Source organism: Arvicanthis niloticus, chromosome 28 (genome assembly GCF_011762505.2).
Source record: "Arvicanthis niloticus isolate mArvNil1 chromosome 28, mArvNil1.pat.X, whole genome shotgun sequence".
Classification (NCBI taxonomy): Eukaryota; Metazoa; Chordata; class Mammalia; order Rodentia; family Muridae; genus Arvicanthis; species Arvicanthis niloticus.
In genome coordinates this window covers 12,290,495-12,316,336 of record NC_133436.1, presented here as the reverse complement: position 1 = coordinate 12,316,336, position 25,842 = coordinate 12,290,495, and the positions used below count along the sequence as shown (strand labels likewise).

Genomic DNA, 25,842 nt, shown 5'->3' with positions numbered 1-25,842 from the left:
TAATCTCCAACTCTTTTGAGTTGCCCTTCGTAATACCTCTCCCATCTGTCCCTTCTGTTCTTGTCAATTTGCCACTTTGAGGTTGTTGGATTCAGTTTAAGAATGGGCTATTTCTAAAACAGCCCCTCAGTGCTTGAGTTAACTGACAGAAGTGCACCAACTCTTTCTTCTCCTTAAATGTCGAGATTAGCGATTTCCTGCTTGAAATCTAGAAGTGTGAAGAATTTCTGACATGCCGTGGGAAAACTTAAGAAGCTATCACCTTTAATTTACTTTCATTTAGGGAAAAAAAAAGAGGATATTTTACATCTCAGTTTTGAAAGGGGCAAAGATAGGGCAGGGCAGTGTTGTGCTGTCACAAAATCCACTTCCGAGTTCCAAATCTCCCAAGCGACAGAGATTGACTAAGTGAACACTTGGGACCAATTTACTTCAGCAGTGGAAGAACGGGGGCTCAGAAGCAAAAGACAAAGGTCTGTGCTTCACCAAATGGATCAGCAGTCAAAAATCTAAATCTTGTCTGGATATGGAAAACATTTGTTTGGAGAACCTAGTTAACACCATATAATTCATTAAGATCTATCAAGCCCAGTTCCCAAGAGACCTGCAATTTCAAATTATTCCAGAGGGTTAAATATTTAAGAAGGATTGGAATTAGGACCATAAAAATCCAAAACATATTCTGAACCTCCAGCAGAGTCTTACTCACTTACAGAAGAAGAGAGAGCCAAGTTATAACAATGTTGGGAGGTAGAGAGAGAGAGAGAGAGAGAGAGAGAGAGAGAGAGACATTTATTTGCAGAACCTGTAGAGTAATCATCTATACATTTAGTGAATGGTACAAAGTTCCTTGGCCTAAACCTATTTTTCTTAATCATGAATATTAAGGGTACCATCTGATATCATCCTCAAAATCATGGTTTAAAACATGTCTTTCATAAACTAGTGTAAGGGCTTTGTTATCTCCAATGTTTGGAGATTCCAACTGGACTCTGATGCCCCTAGTCATCATTCATTTATACCCCAACCATGGTAGCTTTTATCAGGATTGAAAGAGTACTGTCAGTGTGTTGACACACATCACTTTTTGTCAAACTTAGGTTTTATATTTCATTACTACAATGGCTTGTAGAACACCTACCCGAGCAGAAGGCCATCTCAGTACTGGTAAGGTACAGAGTGAGTGTTTTCTGAGAATCCCCTAAGAGAAAGAGCTCTCTATGCAAATCACACATCCAGAGTCATTTTCTGACTCACATGCTTTGCAATATGATAGACTGCAGAGGAACAACATGGAATCTTTTCTGTTTTCCTCTAAGCAGCCTAGAATCAGAAGCAATTAGGAATTCAGCAGATGACGCGGCCAATTAATGACAAGGACACTGATTCCGCTATCCAAATGGCAAATTTGAACTTTAAGATTCCTAATATCTGGATTGTCGTTTATTCCCCAACAGCTAGAGGTCTTTTAATTGCTACAGCTTGAGAAGTTGTTTTCAGTCTGGCTTGATTCCATTCCTCTCTCCTCTTTAAGAACTTTAGGATAATTTTTTGCTGCTGCCTGATAAACCCCCAGCTCGTTACAGAAATGGGTTTCTTTGAAGAATGGAAGCAGTAACGGAAACCCCAGGTTTTACTGATACCTGGTTTTCATCCCAGCCAGTGAGATATATATGGTAGCTCAGCAAATGAGCCTTCCCTTGTTCACTCATCCGTGTTTCCAGTGAAAGTAACAGGTCAGCAAACCACTCAAATGATCCGGCATCCCGGCAGATCCAATAGAAGTACACCTGTCAGGAGAGAAGACAGGAGGCTGTATCTGTTCCCCTTTTCATAATGTGCTGATAATAACAGGCTACTTTACATCCATTAAATTATTTGATTATTTGATTATTTGATTATTTGAGCCCAAGTGGGTACTTGTGCGAAATCATACGTTTTCCTCTATCAGTGAACAAACCGGCACACTGAGATTTCTCTTGGGAGAAAAAAATAAATCCCATTGTGTTCGAAAAGGCCCAGAGTGAATTCATGGAGTCAGGGTTTCTGCGGACTGTGCCAACCTCTTTGGATGTGAATCAACTTTCCATGCTTCTGGCCGAGCTTCTTCTGAACAAGATTAATAATCATGACTCGCTGTGCCTTTCATTACTCCTCAAAGGGGATCAGCCACTAGACCATCCCCCCTTCATCTTTGCTTATGACCTAAGCTTGAGATTTCGACTCTCTTCTCCAGAGACCATCTACCCCCAGAGGCTCGGGCACTAATCCACTTCACCAGCTCCAGCCTCTTGAGAGTGGAGATTACGGTAATTACAGAATGCAGTCTCATAAGACATGAGATTTCCCTTCAGTGAGACATATCAGTGCCCTCCACAGCAGGTGGGTGGAGGTCATGGCTATGTGTTGACCCATGCAGTGAAATTGTTTCTGGGAAGGGGTTTTGGTTATTTATTTATTTATTTATTTATTTATTTAAAAACACTGTGTGTTGAGCAAATGGCAGGTGACAAGCAGCTTGGGTTTGCTAAAAGAAAGGCTTAGCTTTAAGCTTTGCGTTTTAGATAATTGCATCTAGCTAGAAGAAACCAGGGGAGACAAATCTGTTAATTATATTGGGTTTTTCCTCTCACATGTCTACTCTCTGCTGTTCACCCAAAGGGATTTCTGAGGGGGCTCAACAGTGTCTATGGGACCTAGTCTGCACTGCAGGTGCTGTCTGGTATGTTAGCATCTGAAACAAACCCTCTGATAGCCAGTGCTTGCCTCTCTCTCCCCCTCTCCCCCTCTCCCCCCTCTCCCCCTCTCCCCCTCTCCCCCTCTCCCCCTCTCCCCCTCTCCCCCCTCTCCCCCTCTCCCCCTCTCCCCCCCTCTCCCCCCCTCTCTCCCCCCTCTGCCCCTCTCTCCCTCTCTCTCCCCCTCTCTCTCTCCCCCCTCTCTCCCCCCTCTCTCTCCCCCTCCCTCTCTTTCCCCCCTCTCTCCCCCCTCTCTCTCTCCCCCCCTCGCTCTCGCCCCCCCCCCTCTCCCCCTCCCTCTCTCCCCCCCTCTCTCTCTCCCCCCCTCTCTCCCCCTCTCTCTCTCTCCCCTCGCTCTCTCTCCCCCTCTCTCTCTCCCCATCTCTCTCTCCCCACTCCCCCGCTCCCCCTCCTCTCTCCCTCCTCTCTCCCCCTCTCTCCCCCCTCTCCCCCCTCTCCCCCTCTCCCACTCTCCCTCTGCCTCTCCCTCTGCCTCTCCCTCTCCCTCTCCCCCTGCCCCTCCTCTTCCCCCCCCTCTCGCTCAGGCAGTTTGCAAGGACACCACCATATAATCAGATTTATAAATGAAATTTAACTAGTATTTCAAGGAAAAGAAAACTATGGAATGTATTCCAAGGTTGACCGTCTTGCCCATTCTCTTCAGATTTATGCAGTAGCGTGTAGTGTTAGCAGTCAGGAAGAACAGGAGGTCAGAATCTATGACCTTCATCTCAGAATCGGAAGTTACATATTTGCTGGACAGCTCCTGGAAACCTCAAAATATTAATTCAAGGAGAAATCCCTTAAAACAGTGGTTGTCAGCTTGTATGTCTGGATCCCTTTTGGGGGAGGTCACGTATCAGATATCTTGCATATCAGATATTTACACTACAATTCATAACTAGTGACATTACAGCTATAAAGGAGCAATAGAAATAATTTTATGGTTGGGGTCACCACAACACGAGGAAGTGTATTAAAGGGTCACAACATTAGGAGGGTTGAGAAGCACTGCTGTACACCTTAAGAATAATCACTATCCCTAAAAGACATCTCCCATCTTCCTGGCTGTGTATACATCCTTCTTGGAGTATAGGCCATAGTCCTTCCAGGTAGCTTTAAAGTGGAACAGAGCCTAAAGCACCTAATGATGAGTATCTCAAGAGTCCTCATGAACAGAAGGCAGTACTACCTACCTACTCACAATGCTTACTATGGGTAGATACCAAATTACACTCTGAAACAATGGTCGTGAACAAGATAACAGACAGATGGATGGACAGACAGACACAGAGACAGACAGACACACACAGACACACAGGCAGGCAGGCAGGCAGACAGACAGACACACACACACACACACACACACACACACACACACACACACACAGCCTATCTCCATCGAGTTTGTGTCTTGGAGAAGAAGAGTGATGTATAAATACATAATAGACTATGTTTAATGGTAATCTGTGCAGTGTAGAAATGAGGCAGTCTGAAAAGGTCACAATGGTAAAGGGAGACCTCGCTGAGATGGAGACACTTGGATACAACCATGGCGGGGAGGTGTCAGATGGTGTTCTAGTTTTATGTCATTGCTGTGATAAAACACTCAAATCAAAAGAAACATGATGAAGGGAAGGTTGGTCTGGCTTTTCAGGTCACCACCCATTACTGAGAGGCATCAAGGCAAGGGCCCAGGCAGGGTCTTGAAGCAGGAACCCTGGAGGAACACTGCTGGCTGACTTGCTCTCTGGCTCACTCACTAGCTCATGCTGAACTAGCCTTTTTTATGTAGTCCAGCACCATCTGCCCATAATAGGCTGGGCCACTGTGCATCAGTTAATAATCAAGGCAATTTCTCACAGATGTGGTCACAGACCAACCTGATCCAGGCAGTTTTTTTTTTTTTTCACTGAGTTTTCTCCTTTCAGATGACTTCTGGCTGTGTCAAGTTGAAAATTAAGCCCAACCAAGACATTTCATCCCTTGTCAACACAAACATATTGCTATTAAACCATATCGTTTCTTTTTTATTCCCAAGATCTCATGTTAATATTAAAGTATACAGACAAGTCTTCATTTAAAAGCTCTACAGTCTTTAAAAGTTCCAATGCTTTAAAAGTTTAACTTCTCTTTTAAAAGTCTACAATCTCTTAACAGTGGGCTTTTATAAAATTATAAACAAGTTATATATGCTGTTATTGCAAAAGGGAAGAACTGGGTATAAAAAACAGATTGGGATATGGAGTAAGGGGGCACTCATCCATTGATAGTGGGAGTGCAAAATTGTACAGCCACTATGGACATCAGTGTGGAGGTTCTCCAGGAAGATGGAAATTGATCTACCTTAAGATCCAGCTATATAACTCTTGGGCATGTACCCAAAAGATGCTTCATTATCACAAGGCACTTGATCAACCATGTTCATTGCTGCTCTAATTGTAATATCCAGAAACTGGAACAACCTCGATGTCCTTCAACAGAAGAATGGATTTTAAAAAAATGTGGTACATTTGCACAGTGAGTGGAGTATTACTCAGCCATTAAAAAAAACGATGCCATGAAATTTGCAGGCAAATTTTTTTCTAGTTCTGATTGAACTAGAAAAAAAAAATCATCTGGAGTGGGGTATTCCAGACCCAAGAAAGGCAAATAATGGTAAGTATTGCTTATATGTGCATATTAACTGTGAAGTCCATTATAACCAACTAAACTCAATAGAACTAAAGAAGGTCAGCATAGGACAACAGACCAGAGGGGAAAGATAGATTTAATTAGGAAAAGGAGATAATAATGGGTGGACGGGTGGGTGGGCTGGAATGGGAGGATCAAATGGGAAAGGGGATGGAGGAGGAGGAACAAGGAGAAATACAGGGAGACAGCTAAAATTAAAGGCCATTTGTAGGGGTAGTATTGAAATATAATACAGTAGAAACTTCATAAAATACATACCTATATGAATGCTATCTAAAAGAAATCACCAAATTGAGAGAAACAGAGTCCCAACTTTTGTGTTCAAATGAAGCTTCCAGTACCAGAATTGGGTAACGAGTAATTGAATTGTTGGCCAAAGGAGGTCTCATGGGAAGCTCCAACAACTGAAACTGTTTTCAAGACAATAGGTTGTTCTTCACTATCTGACAGCCAGGCCCAATTGCTAAGACACAACCTATACAACTCATGAACATGGAAAAGCCAAACTAGCGCCTACATAGAACCTTCATCCCTATGTCTCAGCATCTTTGATACAGGAATGTACTCTGCACACTACTAAAAATAAAGAAATATACACACCGAGCCAACCATAAATTCTTTGATCTATAATGGGTGTACTGCCTGCAAGATATACTGGGGCAATAGTGGCACAAAGCTCATGGTAGTAACCAACCAATAACTGATTTGACGGAAGGCCCACTCCCAAGACGGAACAGATATCTAATACTGCTTAGGTGACCAAGAATCAGAGACTAGATTGTCCAGGGATCAAATATTAGTGGTCTTCAAACAAAAACAAAAATAGAAAAAGGTAGTGATAAAATGACTTCTAGTGACATTCTGCTACACTCATAGACCAGTGCCTTGCTCAGCCATCATCAGAGAAACTTCCTCCTGCAGTAGACGAGAACAAATGCAAAGAACCATCCCCCCCCCACATACATACATGCATACATACATACATGCATATATATATATATATATATAGAGAGAGAGAGAGAGAGAGAGAGAGAGAGACAGACAGAGAGAGAGAGACAGAGAGAGACAGAGAGACAGAGAGAGAGAGACAGAGAGAGAGACAGAGAGACAGAGAGAGACAGAGAGAGAGAGAGACAGAGAGAGACAGAGAGAGAGAGAGAGACAGAGAGTCAGAGAAAGATAGAGAGAGAGAGACAGAGAAAGTGGCAGACCTTGGAACACTCAACCCTAATTGGGATGTTTCTATCAAATCCCTTTCCTCAGAGCTCAGGAAAATCTATAGAAGAGAGGAGTCAGAAAGAGTATAAGAGCCAGAGGGGAGAAAGGGCATGAGAACAAGACCCTCGCACGGAGACTGAAGTAACATGTACAGAGTCTGGCTGGTCTTCTGTGTATATATTATGACTTCCAGTTTAGTGATTTTTATGTGATTCCTAGAGTGGTAGTGAAGGGGTCTGATCATTGTGCCTTCTTTTAGGCTCTTCTTCTGTTGGTCTGCCTTGTCCAACTTCTATAGGATAGTTTTTGTTTTCTCTTATTATATTTTTATTTTGCTGTACTTTATTATGATCTCTTAGAAGCCTAATGAGAGACAGCAAAGGAGAAGATCTGGATAGTACGGGAGGAGGAGAGGAACTAGGAGGAGTAGAGGGAGAGGAAACCACAGTCACGATATATTTTTAATAAAAGGAAAAAAATATAGGAGGGGAGAGAGAGGAAAGGAGAGAGAGAGAGAGAGAGAGAGAGAGAGAGAGAGAGAGAGAGAGAGAAGGAGAGAGGGAGAGAGACTGAGGGAGAGAGAGAGAGAGAGAGAGAGAGAGAGAGAGAGAAGGAGAGAGGGAGAGAGACTGAGGGAGAGAGAGAGAGAGAGAGAGAGAGAGAGAGAAGGAGAGAGGGAGAGAGACTGAGGGAGAGAGAGAGAGAGAGAAGGAGAGAGGGAGAGAGAGAGAGAGAGAAGCAATACCCAAATTCTGCAGCATAAATTTAAGGTCTGCAGCTCTGTGTCCAAAATCTTGAACCCACTCATGAGCTTACAGGTTCTAGAGAGCTTGGGAAACCGTCATTTCTCCACTTCTTTGACCTCAGAACACAGAGCTTGGCTCAGTCTGTCTCAGGGTCTACTCCACACCCACTTAGTCTTACAGTCTTGGCAACTCTGATATCCTGGGGCCTCCTCTCCACTGCAACTAAGGCTGTAACTTCCCTAATGACCTTTCAGTGTGATCCTGGCACACACTGCAGGCCTTAACCAGTTTTCCTGACTCCCTAGTCTTGCATCTCTTATGTCTTCGAAATTACTACTAGGTGGATGACTCTTACCCAGTGCCAGGTTCAGTTACAGGTTTGAGATGCAGCTGTGGACCACAGCTTCTGTGGGCTGACCCTGAGGAAACACTTCCAAGATATCACCCATATGGTGCACACCCGCTGACCTCTGATTCATCATAGCTGACTCTGTAGCCCCAGATGGCCAGTGTCCACTGCCCTAGAGAAAAGTACTTGGTTTTATCTCAGTGAAACCACACCCTTTGGACAATCATGGCTGTTTCTTCAGCTCCAGCATGACCAGCGGTCACAATTCATAGCCAAAATATCACACCAAATGACCCACTGTCTAGTTATTAATTAAATTCTGTCTTCTAAAACCTCACGAGCAATGTGTCCACAATTTACATCTCCCTCAGCATCATCTTCTAAGCCCCCATGAGATTCATTAAACTCTGAGCATTAATGGCTTTTTAGCCTGGTGTTCCAAAAATAATAATTAAAACAACAACAATAAAAACTCGTATCAGAGCCTGTTCTGACCCTTCTTACCTGAGAAGATGCCCGCATCTTAACTTTCTCCATGCTATAATCTTTTTTTTTTTTTTTTCAGATAGAAATTATTCTTGTCCTTGCTTTCTCAGGGCATACGGTGAGCCAGTATCCTTAGAGTTTGTGAGGCCTTTCAAGACTTTGCTCCCTTGTTGTTGCCTTGTGAGCTCCCCCTCCATAATCGACTTGTGGGGACATCGGCCTCTTTGGTGCAAGAGGCAATGGAGAGCAAATGCATTGGCCCCGTAGAAGTGCTTCAGGCAGACAAAGGAAAGAGGAAACTTTGAACAGAAGAAAGGGCTATTTACTTGCACACTCTTTCATGTTTCTGATGGCAGGGACACTTACTGTGAAGAGACATCAGAATTCCACCCCTGTATTTAGCCCAGGAGAAAGGATGAGGTCACTGGAAGAACAAATGCCCCAAACAATGGGCTGTGGCTCTGTGATCTGTGCCTTCCCCACCTTAGTCTCCAAAAATAAAACAAACCTAAAATCAGCTCCCTGCACAAAGCTTGGCTTTGAAAACTCATGGTAGATATTAGAGGTCTGAAATACCCAAGGTTAAAAGATTTTAGTGAGCAGAAAGTCAGTAAAATAAAGTTTTGAACTTCCGTGGCAACAAGGGCTACCCCACATTTTTTGGAGAGACAGTGTAGGCTCAGGTGTTGTAGGGATTCATTCTGCGACCATGCAGTTCTCTGAGCACATGGCCTGGAATAGGTCTTCACTGTTCTATCCTTTGTGGGCACTTGCAGTCTGATCCAACTCACATGTATGTCTGTCATGGAAGCCTGGGTCTGAGCCACATACATAATGGTGTACTCTGTCCTGTCTCAACTCCTTTCCATGTTCCAAAGCCCAGGCTCCTCTGTAAATGTTCTTGAGTGACACTTGTGTAATGGTCAGGACGATCCAGAGTTAGTAGGAAATAGATCTTTGCAAAAAAAATATTTATAAACGAAAATAAAACAAGAAAGGAAATGTTGCTAATTTATCTTTCTATTTGGCCTCATGGATTTTCCAGAGTATAATATTTCTAGGATATACTATCTCAGAAGTCCACACAACAGCTCAGTTACATATGTAACATGCTATTCCTTAGGCCCCAAGTTGGTTAACCAAGAATGAATGGGAGAAGTATTCATTTATAACCCACTGGAAAGCAGGGGAGTATCCAGGAGGACACAAATATAGAAAGAAGCGCAACACTAAATATAACAGGGTCCAAGGTTTTGTGACTTGTCCTGCAATCTGGCCTCACCATGTAGGCTCTGTGGAATTGGGGAAGGCTGTTTAGTTAAAGCCTCTCTTACTGTGTAGGCAAAATATCCATAAACGTAGTACCACACGTGATGTGTCTGTGAGAATAGAGTCTAGCCTGTCAGTGTCTGAGGGAAACTGTAGGTGCTAACATGTTTGACACCATTGGTAGTCCCCTCATGTCATTGGAGAAGCGAGCAAAATAAGCACAATGTGTTTATACCACAGAGCAAGCAGGGACACTGGCCTTTCTTGGTCTTTTTCTCATTAAGTAATAAATAATTGTAGAGATGGCCAGTGAGAGCAGGAAAAGCCCTTTGAGTCTTAGAATGGAAACTTCGGTATGAATTACATGACCTAGTTCTCCAAGAGGATCCCTTCAACTAGGCAAAGTGCACCCCGGGCTCTGTGTGTGCCCAATTCCTGTGGCAGCATTCCACAGAGGGCCTCGGTCTTGCTACTTTGACCATGGCCTCTTCCCAAGGAGCAGGGCTGTGGGGTAGCAGTGTGGTCTGTTTCCATTTGGACAGTTCACCTCAGTCTCTACACTGGACATAAGATACAGAACAAAGAGAAGCTCCATGGCAGTTCTGGGATGGAGATAGTGACAACTGTGAGAAATAAGAACGTTTATCCTTGGGAAGACAGAGACTGCAATGCCATTTAGAAAATGTAGCATCTCCCCAGTAAACAGCTGCTATTATCTCCCAGGTTCTATTTTGCTGTTGTTACTGTCAGAACAATCCTGAGTGAATATAACAGAGATGAATAATAATAATAATAATAATAATAATAATAATAATAATAACCCAAATTTCTTTTTTTATAAGACTTTCCAACATGTAAAATGTACTGCTTTAAAGCAGTAAAATTATAAAATTATTTTTATGGTCTACTATTAATAAGACTAAGATTGGCTACTGTAAATCATTTTTTTTCACCCGTAAGATTCTTTTCTTCTTAAAGCTATTCTGCATGTTATCTATTTTAGAACTTTATTACAAGTTTGTCATCTGACCCGTGACTAGACATCTTTGTGACTGCTGTAATTGTAGTTATTAATCCTCACGGAAGCATTCGCCAGTGATTATCTGGATGGTGGGCTGGTATTCTATAGAGTACCCAAAGTCACCAAAAGAAAATGAGATACAGCTGGGTGTGGTGGCACACACTTTTAATTCAAAGGATACAACTGCTCTCCCTCCTTGGTGTACACACACACACACACACACACACACACACACACACTTGTAAAAGCAGCCATTCCATCCACATACAGGTGTGCACTTGGCAGGCAGAGACAGGTAGATCTCTGTGGGTTTGAGGCTAGTCTGGTCAACATATTGAGGCCCTGTCTCAAAGCAAAAATAAAAACAAACAGTAAAACGAAAGAGATTGTTAGATGGTGACAGTTCAGAGCTTCAAGCTATGGGATCATGGAGGCCCAAACCAAAGTAAACCTTACAGCTCCTCTCTCTTCTTGGTACACCTTCATAACATACATGATAAAAACAAACAAAACCCCAGCCACTCCATCTACCATGTGACAGTAATGAAAAGCAATAGAGTTGAGACAAGCTTCAGGAAGACTCCTTGGGGACCTCCTGGGCTAGGTTTAATTTGAGAACTTAGATCAATAAAGGGAGCTTTTAAAAGATACATTTTATTTAAATTTTTTCTTACACGAGGAGAATAATCACCAAAGCTTGCACGTGTAATAAATCAAGGCACCGCAAGGGTTAGGGCTGCCTCCTTCCCATAGGACAACAGTAAGACCTAGTGGGGCACTAGAGTCCTTTGAGGTCACCTAATAAAAAGTGGGGTGCCTACAAAGGTTTAGGAAAGGCAAACATGGGCTCAGCCACCCTGTTCAATTGATTGTTGATCTCTGTGGCTGGGGGAGATGATCAAGTCCAGAAGTAGCCGGAGCTCCAGTGTGAGGGAGGATGCAAGTAGAGAATTTCTCAAAGTAAACGGATGAAATTAAATGCATTTTTCATTCATTAGGAAAGGGAGCAGGCCTCTCTTTGTTTTATTAATATCTTTAAGCAGAGTATGGATTTTTTTGTCTTTCTTGGACTCCTTGCCTTGCTCCCACTGGCCCGTGCTGTCTTTTTATTTGAATTATCTGTTTATTATATTAGGTTAGGAACCCAAAGGCCATTTTGCACGGGACACACTATAAATACCCATTATCACCATTATCTATTATTGAGCTGATGAAGAGAGACAATTATGAAGGAATTAGATTATCTCAGCTTTTCTATAATCTATTTTATTGTATTCTGAAGATTACATATGCAGTTAAGAAAATGAACCGTATCTCCCAGTTGGCACTTCCCTTGGAGCCGTCTACACGGAGGTGATATTAAGAGAGCTAAAATGTACAAGCCAATATATTTATGTCAGCAGCCTGCCCCCTCCCCATTCACACACACCTATTTCATTCATCATCTTGACAGTTTGCACAAGCAAACTGTCCTAACTTTTTTCAAGAGTTCTTCTCACAAATTGGGTGTGATGTAGAATTAATCACCGCCATTAGCCAGGAGTCTGAAGACTTTACACTCTCAGCACATGGCTTCCTCCATGTTACACCAGAGCCTCCTCACGGACTCTCATCTCTTTCCTTACCCCACAGGGTCATTGCTCTTGTCTCCCTTCAACCTAGTGATGGTCTGTGCTAAAAATATCTCTCCAATGCAGAACAACTTTTATTTTCACTTCTTTCAATCAATCCACCATTATGCTTACGGGTATTTTCCTCCTTACGCAATTTGTCCCTGCCTATTTACTCTCCATCTTTTTATTTTAAATAATCATCACCATCACCATCAACATCCTCCTCTTTTTTTCCTTCCTCCTCCTTTTCCTCCTCATCTTCCTCTTCCCCTCCTCCTCTTCCCCCTCCTCCTCCTCATCATAATGATCTGTGTGTATGTGCTGGGTGTTTGTGTGTATGAATGAAGATGCATGGGTGTGTGTGTAGGTCAGAGAACAATCTTAGCTCAAGTTTTCACCTTCCAGTTTGTTTACTACCAGGGTCATTCTATACTCCAGGCTATCTGGCCTTTCAACTTCCAAGGCATCTGCCATCTCTACCTTCCATCTCACAGTAAGAACAATAGGATTACAGACACACATGACCAGGCTTGGATTTCTGGAGCTTCAGAAGGTCAGACTCAAGTCCTCACACCTGTGTGGCAAAGACTTCATCCCCTGCATCATCTCCCCAATCTGCATCATCTCCCCAACTTGCATCATGTCTTGAAAGATCACAACAAAACAAAAACATTTTAGACTGTTTGTTTCAAATAGACAGTGCTTCTTTATACCAGCCAAAGAAACAACCTCTACCTTTTTGGTTAGGAGCTTGCCTTATCCTGGAAGGATTTTAGAATTACACGGCAAAGGAGAAGGGTGAAGAAGCTACTGTGTAGCTGGACGTAGTGACTTACACCTGGAATCTTAGCACTTAAGAGGCAGAGGCAAGATGATTGCTGGATGCTTGGGACCAGCCTGGGCCATGTCGTGAGTTCCAGGCCAATCTGGATTACAGTGATAAGCCCTGTCTCAAAAAAAAAAATCAATGGGAGAAGGAGGAGGAAGAGAAGAAAGAAGAGGAAGAGGAAGAGGGGGAGGAGGATGAAGAGGAAGAAAAGGAGGAGGAAGATGAGGAGGAAGAGGAGGAAAAGGAGGAGGGAGAGGAGGAGGAGAAGGAGGAACAGGTAGAGGAGGAGGAACATTGGTAGGAGAAGATATTGTGTATAATATTAACACTGGAGAAAATCTGCAGCAGTTTTTCTCTGCTGCGCAGGTACAACCTGAGGCTTGAACACAGAAACATGTACCTTTATGACAGATTTTGTTTTTTTTGTATCCAGGAAAAATCCTACTTAATCACAGTTAACAATTTACCCTGAAAATTTCAGCTCTGAGTTTCTATGCTGTTTTTCTCTTCCTGTAATGAACGAGAACAATCTGGAAGCTGTGGCCTAGACCGAAAATTGTGAAGATGCTGTTAGATAAATGCACACCACTTTGCCTGCTGCACTTTCAAAATTACATAGATGCTGACAGTTCTTCAGTGGAAGGAGTAGTATTTATATCTCAAAAGCATGGAGGCAGCCCTGACAAATATTAGCTGTATAAGCCTGATGGTAGCTGCACACACACAGACACACAGACACACAGACACACAGACACACAGACACACAGACACACAGACACACAGATACACAGACACACACACAGACATACACAGACACACATACACAGACACACACAGAAACACACACACAGCTGCTTCAAAGAGCAATAACATCTTAACTCTGTGACTAGGCAGGGCAACCCTTAGGAGTTAGGTCTTAAGCATAATTTTTCAGCCTAACCTTTGAATAGTATGAGACTGCCATTTCTTTTAACAGAGAGTATTGAAGTGGAAATGAGAATCGCACACTCTGGCGCTGAGCTGGTGGCTCACCAGTGCAAACGGGCACTCCATATTGACTAATGAAGAGGATAGGATGGTTTTAAGGAACTTACAGTGTGTTCAGAGCCCCAAGATGCTTTGTGAATGTTAATACAAGGAAGGGAGCTAGCTAATACAGCACAAAGAAAGGGAGGTGGAAAGCAGAGAAGTTATTTTAAGTCAGTTGTGGGCTGTGTCCCTATGGCAGATGTGAGAGACTCACGTGTCAGCACAAGAGAATCTGCCTTATAGTAGGTACTGAATGTATGTTGCATGAGTGGGGAAGTGAAAGTGAGGCTCACATGTTATAGCATCTCTGTGTGAAGCATGATGTGACTCGGGTGATATGGAAACTGGCACCCGAGCCCCCTATATAGGTAGGTTTTCCTTGGCAGACTGCAAGACCACAATGAACATGGCTTCACTCTGTAGGATTCAAACCTACAGTATAGTGGCTATTCTGCTCGCTTTGCTAAACAGGCTCTGAAGGAAAGAAAGGCTTGGGGCTATCGGGATGGCTCAGTGGGTGAAAGTGCTCGGGGTGTAGGTCTGATGATTCCTGGGACCCATGATGGATACAGATAACCAACTCTCAACAGCTATCTCTGACTGCTACATGCATTCTGTGGTGCCACCCTATCACAATACAATAAAAACAAATAACAATTATAAATGAGTGGCTTGGGTACCAAAAACCCCTAGATCCAAATTCTAGTTCTACTGGTCATCTGTCCTCTGTGTTTCCTGTCCTTCATTGGTAAACTGAGGGTATTAGCTATTTTAATTAAGACAATCTAATCTAGTATTCTTGTTAGCTTTGAGATTGGTGTTTATTTTTTTCTTCTGTAAAATGGAATTAAAGAGCAGTTATTTTAAAGACATGAGTGGTATAAAATACGTACAATGTCTAGCTCTATACTGTCTGGATACAAAATCCTCAGTAATTCTAGGTTGGTTCTGGTAGTTGCTAGCAGCACAGCAATTCTGCATTTCACAATAATCTTTTCCCCTTCCCTTCCCCTTTCCCTCCTCCTCCCCCCTCCCCTCCCCCTCCCCCTTCCCCTCCTCCTCCCCCTCCCCTCCCCCTCCCCCTTCCCCTCCTCCTCCCCCCTCCCCTCCCCCTCCCCCTCCCCTCCCCCTTCCCCTCCTCCTCCCCCCTCCCCTCCCCCTCCCCCTTCCCCTCCTCCTCCCCCTCCCCTCCCCCTCCCCCTCCCCTTCCCCTTTTTCTTCAAAACAAAAAATACTCCATGTTTGATATGGATTCTTACTTCTTCATTGGATGGAATAGGATTCCCAGTCTAAAGAGGTGAATGGAGGCATTGCAAGTAATGTTTCTTTAGTGAAAGCTGTCAGGCAGAGCCTCTGGGAGAGCAAAATTTCAGGTATAGATTCTCTGATAAGTAAGAGTCGGGCTGCGGAGTTGGTTTAGTCAGTTAAGTGATTGCCTTGCAGGTATGAGGGGCTGAGGACGGTGACCCAGAAAAATCCAGTATGACAGTGTGCACCTGTGATCCCAGTAAGATAGAAGGATCCCTAGAAGCTTACAGGCCCCATAGCCTGCTGAGGAGAGATCCTGTCTCAAACAGAAAGTAGAGATATCTTAGGGCTGGTATCTGGGTCTTTACTCTGGCCCTGATGCATGTGTTAGGAACATAGGCACCTGTACTTGAAACTTGAGTCTACAGGTGCAGTTACAGGATTGTGTGCATTCACACGTGCCTGCATGCATGCACAAATACACACATACAGAGAAACAGAGTGAGAGCGTGTATGTGTGTGTGTGTGTGTGAGAGAGAGAGAAAGAGACAGAGACAGAGAGACGGACACAGAGAGCGAGAGCGAGAGCGAGAGAGAGAGAGAGAGACAGAGACAGAGACAGAGAGACAGAGAGAGATCCTGTAGTATTGCGTACCTGGGTTTGCAGGCATTTGGTATCATGTCTACTATGTGCTGATTCTACAACATACAAAAAACTAGTCAGACTAGTTATAGATCTAGAACTAATCTGAATCTAGATTCTGCCTTTGATTGTCTGTGCATATTTTTGGAAGGTCCCTCTACTCTTTCTAAACATCAAGGTCTGTATCCAGGAGACACAACTTTAATTCTTATACTGTGTTGTAGTCTGAGTGTGAAATGTTACTCGCAGGCTCTTGTGTTCTGACACCTGGTCCCCAGCTGTGAAGATCAGCACCAAGACCAGAGGAAAAACAGATGTCCAGCATCTGTCACTTTGAACCTAAGGAAGCAGTTAATTTTACTCTTCTTAGTGGGGAAGATACCAATTTTGGGGTCTTTGGGTTACATTTTTCTCAGTGCTTCATAGAATACAATTGCTGAGAAGGTAGCCAATGATGGTTCAATGGTTAAATGGGGTTTGGAAGAATGGGTGGAGCAAGGCTTTCTGAGATTCTTTTCTGCCGACCCTGTCTGAAGAGGTAGCAGATAATGCAAATCTTCTAGAATGAGATGTTGAAGGAGCAATTCTTAGGTGTTATATGGCCATGCAACTCTTTTTAGCAGATCACATCATACAACTAATGTCCCTTAGAAGAGGCACTGTGTTGCAGTGTGAATGTAAAATGTTTTCCACAGGCTCATGTGTTTGAATGCTTGGTCCTTAGCTGTTTTAAGAGGTTGTGGGATCTTTGGGAGGTTAGACCTTTCTAGAAGAGTTGGGTTGAGGGAGGAGCTTAAGGCTCTTGCATCCTGTATAGTCTCTGCTTCCTGGCCTGTTAAGATATGAGCTGCTTCTGCTTCAGGTCCTGACTTCCTGCCCTGACTTCTTTCTATGGTGGACTATTACATGGAATTCTAAAAAGAAATAAATCTTTTTCTTCTCAAGCTCTTTTCAGTCATATTATTTTGTCACAGCAATAGCAACCTTAAGACACGCGTCCACCTTTCCTCTGCTGTTGCAAATACCCCATGCTGGTCCTAAGAGGGTTTAGGTTCAGAGAATGAAAGTCCAGAGTGTGGCATATCAGCACGATGAGTGCTTTAAGCTGAGGAGAACCAAGGCTTCTCTGACTTTGATCAACTGTTCCACCTCTGAGGGAAGGGAAGGGTCTTTCTGTGGACCTCTGCTGTTGACATAGAGGCTGGATTTTCTAAACTACCAAGTCTCATAGAGAATATGGAATTGAGACCATAGACAGAACACGGGAGAGCTTCACTCCAAGTACTTGTTCTTTAGGCTCATTCGTCTCCTCTAAAAATCACTTACTATAAAATTGCCCATAGCCCCATAGCAGCCAAAGAAAAGGCTATTGAAGCTCCAATCACTTGGCCTCTTTCTGTGTTTTGAACTTTGTATGGTTCCTATCAGCTTATGGATCAATAAATTGGTGTGTCTTTTCTTCTGTTAATTACGGAGTATCTTACAGAGTCAATTATCAAACTTTCAGGGGATGGAAAAGAAGGCCCATTTCACCTTGCCAGGGTCCAAGTATGAGGTGGTGTCTCATACTGGGTTTTACAAAGGAATGGAGAAGCCTAGTCCAAGAACACACAAGAAATCACGAAGGGGGATTTGGTGCCTTGTGACAACACCATTGTGAGAAGAATAACAAGGTCTACTAGTAGAGGCCATGGCAGGAAGATGGAATTGGATGTTTGCAACCACTGACTGGAGCTAAAGAGGCGAGGGGGAAGCTCGCCTGTTAACATGACTAACTGCAGCCCAGTCACATAGCCATTTGCAGCCTGTCCACATTTTATCGAGATGAGCAATTACATGTCCTGTAATGGCAATGAAGCAGTAAAATTTATGTCTTGTCATCTTTAACAAGATTAGACATAACCCTGCTCATAAATGTAACACTGAATGGAGATTTTTAAGAACATAAGTATAGTTAAGGATCCTTGAGTTTATCCCTCATAGTTAATTAAAATCCTCCCCAAGAATTGGCAAAGGAGAGATATAAGGGTGTTGAACCTTTCGCTCCATGGAAGGGTGACCTAACGATTTTTCCATACCTTGCTCAGCCCAGGCAGGCTCTGTGATTCACAACACTTATACCACACAGACTTCAGAAGAGAGGCGAAAGGAGTGACTCCAATTCCCGCTGCAATGCACACGCTCACAGGGTAGTGAAATACGTCTGCCAGAGAGCCTCCAAAGGGCCCGTCCACTGCCAGCCTGGAATCATATAATGCAGTTCTGTTGACATTCAGAATGTCTCCCTTTTGGACACAAAGACATCCCAAGCTGGTGGGTTTCATAGGGTGGGTCAACAAATGTGGGCTGAAGGTTACTGGGGGTATTTAAAGATTCTCTCTTTGGGGAGGGGAGAAGGATAAATTGGTTAGTTCAGTGCTTGCTACATAAGCATGAGGACCTCAGTTTAATTCCTAGGACCTGTTTAAAAAGCCAAGCATTGGTAGCAAGTGTGTAGTCCCAGGGTGGGGAAAGCAGAGACAGGCAGATCCTTGTAGCTTTCTGGCAAGCCAATCTATCCAAATGGTAAGTTTCAGGCAAATAAAAAACTGTCTCCAAAAATAGGGTAGAGAAGTAATTAAGGAGGCAACCTGACATTGACTTCCGGCCTTCCCTTAAACATGTTTACTCAGTGCAGAGTCTCTCTCTCTCTCTCTCTCTCTCTCTCACACACACACACACACACACACGATGCTCTATTCAGAGAGCTTGGGGTAAGCTTTAGAACTTGCAGCCTCCCTCACTGGAAGAAGGCTACCTGGCTAGGGCCTGTTCATGGAAGGAAAAGCTTGCCATCATCTGCTGTGCCTCCTCAACAACATGGCTTGCTCTTTTTAGAGTTCTGGGAGCTCCTGTTAACTGTGAGCATTGTGAAGTCTCCATGAGGAGCCCTCATGACAGTCTCTCCCTCAGTTGCCAATGGAAGGCAAAGGAGATACTCCAGGGGGCTTAGAAAATTTGTTTTTTTTTTTTTCTTTTCATGGTGAACCTTCTCATTTTCATTGTTTGTTTGCATGTTTTATATATTTCTATCATTTTAGTCTAGTGGAGGTGATTTGCTAAGAATAAACATAATTTTGAAATAACTTGTCAGTTAAGTACAACTTGTAAAACTCACTGTTTTAGACTATATTTGGTAAAAAATAAAAATACAAATCCTTTATGCACATCAGCCCAGGGCAGTAAAAATGTGTTTGCCTTTCCTTAGCAATTTTTCTTTACAATGATAAAACATATTCTTTGAATAAATAAGAGGTTTTTACACAGACTGGCCACTGGGTTCTTCCCAATCTCTTTTCTTCCAGTTCTCCATGTTGGTTTTTCTTGTATTACCTAAATATTACACAGTATTGTCTTCTGACACACAACATCATTTCCCACAGAATACTTAGCTGCAACTTCTCCTCTCTCTTAACTTGCTTACATAGTCCCCTTGCTCTAGGTCCTGTCTAATCTTTATTTCCCCAGGGAAGTCTCCCTGGACCTCTGGTGACTGGGAAAATGTCCCTCATCTACTCTTCCTTCCCGTGGTTGAACATTAGCATTGATTCTGTGGGTGCTCGTGACTTAGTCTTGTTTGTTGTGACCTCTAAGCTTCCAGGGCTATGGGTGTGGGAAACAGGTCTGGTTTTGCTCATTGCTTGTTTGCTGCCTTGCTGACGACCCAGTCTGGAGCTGCTCAATAACAATTTGTAAAGGGAATATTTAGAGCATTTCAGTAGGCAGAATGTATTAAATAACTCCTACTGTTCCAAAAGTACACATTTACATACGAACAAAGACTGCTAACGAAAAGGTTTCTAAGTCATTCATAACCATTCCCTGAAGAGAACCTGTCACCTGCATGGTCGAGGTGGAAGATTAACCCATTTGGGCTTTAGTATGTGCTCATGAAAGTTCAAATAGATTTATTTAAAAATATTCTATATCCCAGACTTCCTAATAATTCAAATGAACAGTCCTTGAGTTAATCTTAATTAATAAGGCTTAATTACATATTGATATATGGAAATCAGAGAACAAAAATAAAAGGTCATTAACCAGAAAGTGCTAGTATCCTAGCCCACATAGATTATTTTATAAATAATTAGATAAATAGATAGACAAATAGAGACTTTATCCACTGTTTAAGGCATCTTATTGTTGGTTATTTTTATAATCAATAATCAGTGATTTATCTGATAAAAATTTAAAAAAAAATACCAATTAAATTTAGAGGAGCCTTATGTCTCAAAGCCTACAGAAATATATATATATATATATATATATATATATATATATATATATATATATATAACTTTCATTGTTTTTGCTCTATTTATTTTTTATTCACTTTACATCCCAATAATAGCCCCTTGCCTCCTCTCCTCCCCATCCCACCCTTACAAATTCCTCCCCCAATTGTTCTCTCTTCTTCTCTAAGAAGAAGGGGAGCCTCCCTTGGGTACCACTCCACCCTGGGACATGTAGTCCCAGCAGGACTAGGCACATTCTCTCCCACTAAGTTCCAACCAGGCAGTCCAGGTAGGAAAAAGGGCATCCAATGGAAGAGGAAAATATCAGAAAATGGAAAGATCTCCCATGCTCATGAATTGGTAGAATTAATATAGTGGAAACGGCCATCTTACCAGAAGCATATATATATGTATATATGTATGTGATATATATATATGTGTGTGTGTTGTGTGTCCATCTTACCAGAAGCATGCATATATATATATATATATATATATATATATATATATGTGTGTGTGTGTGTGTGTATGTGTGTGTGTGTCCATCTTACCAGAAGCATATATATATGTCCATCTTACCAGAAGCATGTATATATATATATATATATATATATATCCATCTTACCAGAAGCATGCATATATGTGTGTGTGTATATACATACACACATCTACAGAAATATAAAAAACTGTCTAATTATTAGAATTAATGGCTCTTCTGTGCCCCTGTCTGAGGCCTGCTCATACTCTGATGTCAACCTGCAAGGCACTTTGCTATACCAGCGGCAGGGTTTAGTTTGAGACGATTCTTCTTAATGACTTACTGAAATCTGTAAGGATGTCACCTTTTGCCTGCTTTAGAATATATTTTATATCTTTCTTCTTTCCTATGTATCAAGCTTTGATATTTCAGTACTTGATTTTTTTTGGAGGGGTAGGCTACATTTCTCTCACCCTTAAAGTAGTTGGAAAAGTGATATTTTTGGAAATTTTTTTCTTTCATTTTATAGTGTGTGCGCTGTGACTACCACTGTGACTACGTGTGTACACGTATATGTGTCTGCAAACATGTTGGTATGTGTGTGTGGGGATGCACACATATGTGTTTGTGCATGCCTGTAGAGGGTAGCAGTTGACATCAGGTGGCTTCCTTGATCATTCTCCATCTTGTATATTCATGTAGGATCTTTAATTTGAGCGAACAGCTCACAGATTTGACTAGTCGGGCTAGCTAGCTGGCTCCAGGATTTCCCGTCTTTTCTCCGTGAGCACTGTGCTTACAAATGGGCTGCCCTGCTAACTCTGTATTATGTGGGTCCTGGGGATGTGAATGTGGGTCTGCACACTTCTACGGCAAGCTCCTTACCTGCCGAACCATCTCCTGAGTCCTGGATAAATTCTAGCTGTTGGGTTTATTCACATGTCATTCCTTACCTGCCAAACCATCTCCTGAGTCCTGGATAAATTCTAGCTGTTGGGTTTATTCACATGTCATCTCTTTTATTTGGGCCCCAGGTTTCTAATGTGAAGTAGAAGAACATTGATCTTTCAGCAACTGAGTCTTGTTTGCTCCTTGGTGCCTCATAGCATGAGCTGAGGGCCATTGCTAACTAACATGTCCACTGGTATCTTTGAGGCACTTTATCATTCTTACTTTGCAGCCAACCTGGTTAACTCTTTCTGAGCATTTACATAGTATGCCAAGCCATTATAGAACATAGTAGCTGACTCTATGTAGAATATTAAGAGTTCCTGTGTTCTCCTATCTAAGTACAATCTAAAAATGTTTTTCTCATAGAACTAAACAGTAGAATAATGGTTAGCTGAGGAGGGTTGGGAGTGGATAGAGTGGAGTGAGAGATGTCAATAAAGGAGACATAAGTACAGTCATATATGAAGGACACTTTGAAGAGATCACATTGTGTAGCAAGGTGACTGTAAATGGTGACTATGTATTATAGTCTTAAAAAGATGCAAAGTGAGGAGACATCAAGTGTTCTCATTGTGAAAGTGTTAACTGTAAATGTATTCACTAGATCAAACATAATGAACATATAAACATAATGTAAATATAAAAGATAATGTACATATACAAACACAATATGTGTACACATACAATGTACACATACTTCAAAGTCATATTCCATACAGTTAGCACATATTTTAATCTATAGTTATAGAGAAATAGGAAGGCTAGGAGGGTTATATCAATGGTGGACAAGAGAGTGGGGCATATGTACTTAAGGCCCTGGTGACCAGATAATGTCAGACCTCCCAGTGACACGGCATAGACGAGAAACAGCACACAGGGCTTTCTGTGGATTGATTGAAAAGTAGTTGGTTAGTCAAGGGAAGGGTGTTTGACAGACTAAGTAACTGGATCCACACAGAGCAGAAGCAAGAGTAAATAAGCGGAAGGTATGAAACTTAACAATGGTAGGGGACACGAAGGGATGAGGGGAACAAGCAGACACTGTAATTGTGTTTTCGTGTGTATGTGTGTGTGGGGGGGTGTGGATGTGTAGGGAGACTTGGGTCTCAACTCCACTGCTTTTCCTTTGTTGGTCATCTTTGACAGAAAGTCATCATTTATTTCACCCAGCAACAAAGCCAGTGTTATGGGCTTACAGTTCTGACTTTCTTGGGGAGGGGGAAAGAGGGGCAATAAATTCATTTCATCTCATGTTTACCCTTGCAATGGAGCTTACTTTGTCACCCAAAAAGACTTGTCAGTTTCAATGGGCTAAAGGCGGCAAGTATTGGGTGAAGGTGTTAACTGTTTTCAGTTATGTTATGTTTATGTGGCTGACATTTTTGCAGGCCCTGGAGATACAGAAGGAAGATGGCAGCATCTATCTGCAGGAACTTCTATGTACATAAATACTACCATGCTTTTAACTAAATAAACATGTGGTGGTCAATGTCCCCCAAGAACGGGACAAGTAAAAATTATATTTCTCATGCTTCACTGAAATATTTTGTTTTTAATTTATTTTTTTCTGTTTTTTTTTGTTGTTGTTGTTGTTTTTCTGGGGCCCTATTTGTGAACTTCATGTACTATTGGATTGTCCTATAGAAGTGGGACTTAACCTGCTTGTTCACTTAAAGAAGGCAAGACATGATCATTCACGTAGTGACTTGGGTCAAATGCATAGACTTTTCTGAATAGGGTAGTAGTGTGGCCAAAATCATGCCTCTGATTCATATAAAGAAGCCCTAACTCCAGGCTTATACTGTGTATCTGGAAAAAGGGCTGCAGAGATGAAGAGTCTCTATATAAGTTTTCTATATGTTACTATGCAGTCATATAGAAATGCTATGGGTAAAGTTCAGCATGAGCAGAATAGACTTACTTCTTCTTCCAGAGACCAACCTTTGCAAACACAGCCTGAGAACTCAGTCTGTGGTGGGAGAGAGTTTGCAGAGGGAGTCGTCTGACTCATGACAGGCTGTACATAATTAGACTAGAGCTTCTTTCGGATCTGGAAAGGAAACTCTTCCTTCTCCCTGGATCATCGCCTACTTTTGTTGAACATTTATTTATTTTTACAGAAATGTACTTGCTTCTCCTAAATTATACATTTGATGAAGACACTCATTTTTTTTTAAGACGAACTCAAGCTTGTGGCTTAATATAAAGCTATTGACAAATTGAAGAGTTTATTCATGCATTTAGATATTTTCCCCGTTTGAAGTATTGCTGCTTGAATAGAACAGTGACCTAGGGGTCTCACCTTGGCATGCTACAGAGCTCACTGGGAGCCTGTCTCTCTGCCCCAAAGGCTTTCAATAATGCCTCTGTCCAGTCTCCTGAGGCTCGAATGTGTACACTGAAGAAGTCCTCCTGGGGGGCAGAGGTAAGAGTGAAGGGGTGCCACTCCAGCGGGGAGATGGATGGGCACTGGATGAAGATGTACTGTCCGGGCGCCATCTTGAAGCCACGCTTCTTCATGTGAAGTTCCAGGACTGCAGACGGATGACTCACCACCTACAGCAGAGCAAGATAGCTGAGGGGACTCTCACTCAGGTAAAATGACAAGAACGCATTCTTCATTCCATGCAAAATCTTTAATTGGTTTTTTTGTTTTGATGTATAATTTGTCAGCACTTTCATGCCTAGACTTGCAATTTGAGTGACAATAGAGTGCATTGTGCAGGGCACCAGGCTTTACTTGTAATAACTGCGTGAGGAAGCAATGTGGCAGGCACATGACTCCATGACCCATGTGACCAAGCATCCCTGAGTCCAGCTAACCATTCCCAATCGAGTATAAGCCATCATGGATGGATATCTCATAACTTTACTCGAGTTTATTAAAATAGTTACCACATCATCTTTACTTTAAAAAAATCTAGCAATAATTTCGGACTTTTTTCGTGCTGAGGGGAAAAATATTGATCTTTCCCCTCTCCCCAAAATGTTTTATTTGTTCAGTTTTACTAAATACTGTCTTGGTGCTGAGTTTTTGGTATAGGGAAGCCCCATGCAGCTTCTACAAGAACTTTATGCTAACGACTCATTTGAGGGAAGGAACACTTGCCCTTTATATATATCCATTACCTGCATTGAAAAAAATATCTGCATACCTTCATGTCTTCTGTAGTAAATGTATATGAGGACACAATCTAGTATGCGGATACTGGTATGACACTTTTCCATGAGAAGAGTCCCTCACAGTATTTTAATCTTTACTTCTAGATTTGTGCTTTCCCTCCTGACACTGCCTTGAAAGGAACTACTAAATGTTTCCCCACTAAGAGATCTAGGTTCCCACACTTGTTCCAGTCTGGATTGACCTCCTGTGGTTCTAAGCTTGAACTCAGCAACATAGAAACACATAAAAGCAGAATTAGGAATGCCTGTCCATCTGCTTTCAACGGGACAGTGAACAGTGTATAGTGTTCTGTTAAAACTGCGTACCAGCGAACACTCAGGAGTGGGTAGCGTACTTTGTACTTTTGTTAGCCTGTGGGATATGCTTTTTCTGTGTGTCTGTTCCTATCTTCTTCCAGTATGAAATAAAAGAGCCGCAAGTTTGAATAGGAAGGCAGAGAAGTCCCTCCAAGGCACACACCACTAAACAGGGTAGAGCAGCATGTCTTTTTATCATCGCTATCTTGAACCTTAGCATCCCTGAATACTCTGAACCTATGGCTGCATTCCAAGCCCATGGTCAGCACTCAGATAGGAATGTATATGCCTGAAGCTGTGTGGATACTGCTGGCGTGTTTGCGAAATCCCACCTTTATGTGCTATTTGAAGTTACTACCGTCAGTGTAAAGCATTCTCAGTAGTTTCCTGGCTTGTCCTCACTAGAGAGAAACCATGATAAAGAGAATTATGGCTAACTCCGATTCCATGCTGTAAGCCTTTATCAGAATTCCGAGTACCAGCATGGAGCCTTGATCTCTGTCTCCAGTAAAATTGGTCACACTGAAAGATGCTCCTGATACAAGCAATTATTAGACCAGAAGATGAGCCTCTAAATTACAGGCAGTTCTGCAATAAAAATGGCAAATTAAAAACTTGGGCTAATAAAAAAATTTCATCTACGCTCAGGCTTTTATTCAGACATAAAGCTACACTCATACCTTGGTAATGACAACTTCTTGGTGAGATCTCCAGAACCTAATTATTCTTTCACATGCGTACAAGACCACAGGGCCCAAAGCCCATTTCCAGGCCTGCAG

At 42.3% G+C, this 25,842-nt stretch overlaps 1 protein-coding gene across 1 annotated transcript in view; it reads right to left on the bottom strand.

Moving 5' to 3' along the window:
* Window positions 1–25,842, bottom strand: part of Nox3 (NADPH oxidase 3) — a 61,073-nt gene that overhangs the window by 13,020 nt on the left and 22,211 nt on the right. Inside the window, exons 8-11 of the mRNA XM_076926529.1 lie at window positions 25,744–25,836; window positions 23,886–24,139; window positions 17,959–18,121; window positions 1,644–1,790 (exon numbers count right to left, since the gene is read on the bottom strand). Coding sequence (XP_076782644.1) covers window positions 1,644–1,790; window positions 17,959–18,121; window positions 23,886–24,139; window positions 25,744–25,836 — 657 coding nt within the window. The remainder of the gene's footprint in view (window positions 1–1,643; window positions 1,791–17,958; window positions 18,122–23,885; window positions 24,140–25,743; window positions 25,837–25,842) is intronic.